The 3,529-nt window shown below is 43.5% G+C and overlaps 1 protein-coding gene across 1 annotated transcript; it reads left to right on the top strand.

The window, feature by feature from the left end:
* Positions 1–792: 792 nt before the first annotated feature.
* LOC110453402 (cytochrome P450 1A1-like) lies at positions 793–3,173 on the top strand. The gene has a single exon (XM_021502330.1). The coding sequence runs from the start codon at positions 1,349–1,351 to the stop codon at positions 2,858–2,860; it is 1,512 nt and encodes a 503-aa protein (XP_021358005.1). The 5' UTR covers positions 793–1,348; the 3' UTR covers positions 2,861–3,173.
* The last annotated feature ends 356 nt before the right edge of the window (positions 3,174–3,529 follow it).

Genomic DNA, 3,529 nt, shown 5'->3' with positions numbered 1-3,529 from the left:
AGCTGGTCTTCCCAGAATACAAACGGCACTTGTGAAACGAAAACTCACCGTTGTCGACGTCACACTATTAGTCTCCGTCTACTATTGACGCATATACTGATGGAATAGCCCGCGTCTACACCAGACATGTATCTGTCAAAATTACTAAGTCTGGTGTCAGGGCCAGAGGAAACACACACCAAACATATGTCTGTCAAAATGCCTTAGTCTGGTGTCAGGGCCAGAGGAAACTCGGGCTACTGGTGAAAATGGAAAGCTAAAGGTGTAGGCAGTCGTGGCACGGGAAACGATGAACTTTTGAAAAGCTGGGTGTAATGAATAGTGGACCGTGTTATTAGTGCCGTCTGTGTCGTAGAAGATTATTACCACGATCTCACATTAAATCTGATCACATTAAATATATGTAATATTTAGTATATGTGTCCCTCCCCCCCCCCCCCCCCCCCCCCCCCNCTCAACGTGATTGAAAATATCAATTAAATTAAATTTTGCCATTTGCATATATAAAATAATGTATATTATAATATGCTTTTGTGAAGAGACTCTTTTTTTTTTATATAAATTGGACAACTTGTGCCCTTTCAGATGCAAATAAAATATTAAAATAAAAAATAAATAAAATCACGCGAACTTTTGAACGCGGACTTATGAACGTTCAGCATTTATTTTGTCAATTTGATGACCGAGATTCGTTTTTTATTTGTTCAAATATTTATTTATTAAAAAAACATCATTCACCAGCGTTGTAGGGCATCGGTGGCTATATACACACAGGCGACAGGAATAAATCATGTCGCTTGCCATTATGCAGTTTTACAGTATTACTAGTAATGCGATGATCTGCCCACCCAGCCATATGTTGTCTGTGCGGGCCTACATGCACCTTAACATGACAGAATGGAACAATCGCCCTTACTGTACTAAGTGAAAAACCTGGGACGATTTGTTAAGTGGTGAAGCGAGGTCAGTCGCTGCTGTCAGATGCGTTGGCCTTGACATTCAATCTGGACGTATAGACTGTGGTCAGTATTGTGTCCGCAGCTATATAATGGGCCGGAATGCCGCCTTTGACAGCTTCAAGCGATCACCGGACAATGGATGTCTGACACAGAACGCGAGGAGCCTGACCAGACGCTTGTGTAACGCTTGAACCAAGGTCATGGCTACATCTGACCGCCCTTTCGGTCATAGACACGAGACACCACTCCGGCCACGGTCGCCTTTAGTGTTAACGCAGTCCTCGATCAGTGTCGACGCCATGTTAGTGTTGGGACCGATTGTCCATAAACATTGTTATACATAGAAGATAGTGTGTTCTCTAAATTGCTGGTTATTTTGGTGCAACAAGATGGCGTACTTTTCTGGAACACTGATCGGATATTTGTCTATATCACCGCTTGTTTTGATCGGATGTGTGATTACTTTGTCGCTGATTTGGGCTTCAAAAAACCGGAAGTTGGCCTCCACGGCGCCTGGGCCGTTTCCTTGGCCTCTTATTGGGAATTTGGTAAGTCTCGGTAAAAAGCCTCATAGATATTTGACAGAACTTCGTGCTACATACGGGGATGTGTTCCAAATTACGATGGGAACTACCCCGACCATTGTGTTAAACGGTCTCAAAACTATACGATCGGCCATGATCAAACAGGCCGAAGACTTCGCCGGCCGACCTGACTTTTATTCCTTCAAATTCATAGCAAATGGAAAGAGTATGGGATTTGGAGACTATGGGCCTCGCTGGAAAATGCATCGTCGTATCGCCCAGAACTCGCTGGCCCTGTTTACCAATAAACGAAACAGTCCCATAGAAATGGCTATTGTGTCGGAAGCGGACGTTCTGACTAGCAATTTCCTTGGATCAGAGGGCGCCCCCTTCGACCCTCACAACGAAATTTATCTGTCGGTTGGCAACATCATCTGCGCTTTGTGTTTCGGTAAACGTTATCAGCGAGATGACGAAGATTTTACACATCTTGTTAAGATGAACGACGAATTCATGGCGTTTGCAGCGGCAGGAAACCCAGTAGATATTATGCCGTGGATGAGGCACTTTACGAAAAGTTCATTCAACAAGTTCATCGGTATCCTAGAAACCATGAACAAATTCAGCTTGAAAAAGCGACAGGAACATTTGGACACGTATGACGCGTCTCACATGCGGGATATAACGGACGCTCTTATTAAGGCGACGGACGACATCCCTGATGAGGACAAGGAGGCTGTGGGACTTACGGACGAGCATATCCTCACCACAGTTCAAGAACTCATCGGCGCAGGGTTCGACACCATCGCCAGTAGTTTACAGTGGTCAGTGCTGTTCATGGCCACACATCCGGATGTTCAGGAAGCTGCGCACGCAGAGATCCGGGAAAAGGTCGGTGTCAATCGCCAATTGTCGTTTGATGATATTGATATTCTGCCCTACACAGAGGCCTGCATGTTGGAGATTCTGCGCCACTCTTGTATATTTCCGTTTGCACTGCCACACAGCACCACTCGCGATACGATCCTCGACGGACATTTCATCCGGGCAAACACCCTCGTCTTCGTCAATCTCTGGTCCGTGAACCATGACCCGGAAGTGTTCAACAATCCCAGTCAGTTCGACCCCACCAGGTTCCTAGATTGTGACGGAAATATCGACAAGAACACCGCGGACCTTTTCCTCCCGTTCGGTGCAGGAAGGCGGAAGTGTCCAGGAGAATTACTTGCAAGGATGGAACTGTTTTTGTTTTTCTCGTCGATGATTCAAAAATGTTTATTTGAAATCATTCCCGGAAAGGAACCAGTAATCGATAGTAAATACGGACTTACGCTGAAACCGTTGGACTTCAAGGTGGCCGTGTCAGCTAGGCGATAAACAGCTGTTCTAGTATGGTGCTCATGTATTACGAGAGGTATATATGTCGTTATGTTATACCGTATGTGGGATATCAGCTTTTTGTTATTGTAATTTTAACAATTCACCACTATTAAAAGCAAGTGCCTTTATTAAACACATGTTTTTATCGTGTTGCAAAAGTCAACGAAAAGCTCACCTGCATTGTTACCTATAGTACTGCAAAGTTATTTAAAAATGATGGAATATTTAAACTTTGAACTTCATATTTTCACGCTTTATATAATACTTAGATTACATGCTGCTATAACTATTAAACATGAGAAAACTTGAAGGATCGTTTTGTTTCTGTCATTTGTGGGAGATCGGTTTTGTGTAGCGTGGTTGTGTAATAATAAAATAGGGTAACACGTAAAATGACAAGTCGCCTTCACCTTTCTAGGCGGGCACAGAACCGTTAAAATAAAAAACGCCAGGGACGTAACGGACGGTTTTCATGTAACTTGGGCCTTTTCCAGCACGACTATAGATTTGATAATAAATTTCTGAAAAAGTAGTCTCTGATAAATAGAATGACGTCGACAACGGTGAAAAGGACACCTTTCAGAACTTATATGAGAAATGATAAAAATGAAATTAATAAAATATAATCAGCAACGGTGTTTTAAGTGGGGGCTAGACCGGGGTTCG

This window comes from Mizuhopecten yessoensis, unplaced genomic scaffold, assembly GCF_002113885.1.
Source record: "Mizuhopecten yessoensis strain PY_sf001 unplaced genomic scaffold, ASM211388v2 scaffold7283, whole genome shotgun sequence".
In the NCBI taxonomy this organism is placed as follows: Eukaryota; Metazoa; Mollusca; class Bivalvia; order Pectinida; family Pectinidae; genus Mizuhopecten; species Mizuhopecten yessoensis.
Note: the sequence above shows the minus strand (reverse complement) of the source record. Positions and strands in the feature narration are given on the sequence as shown.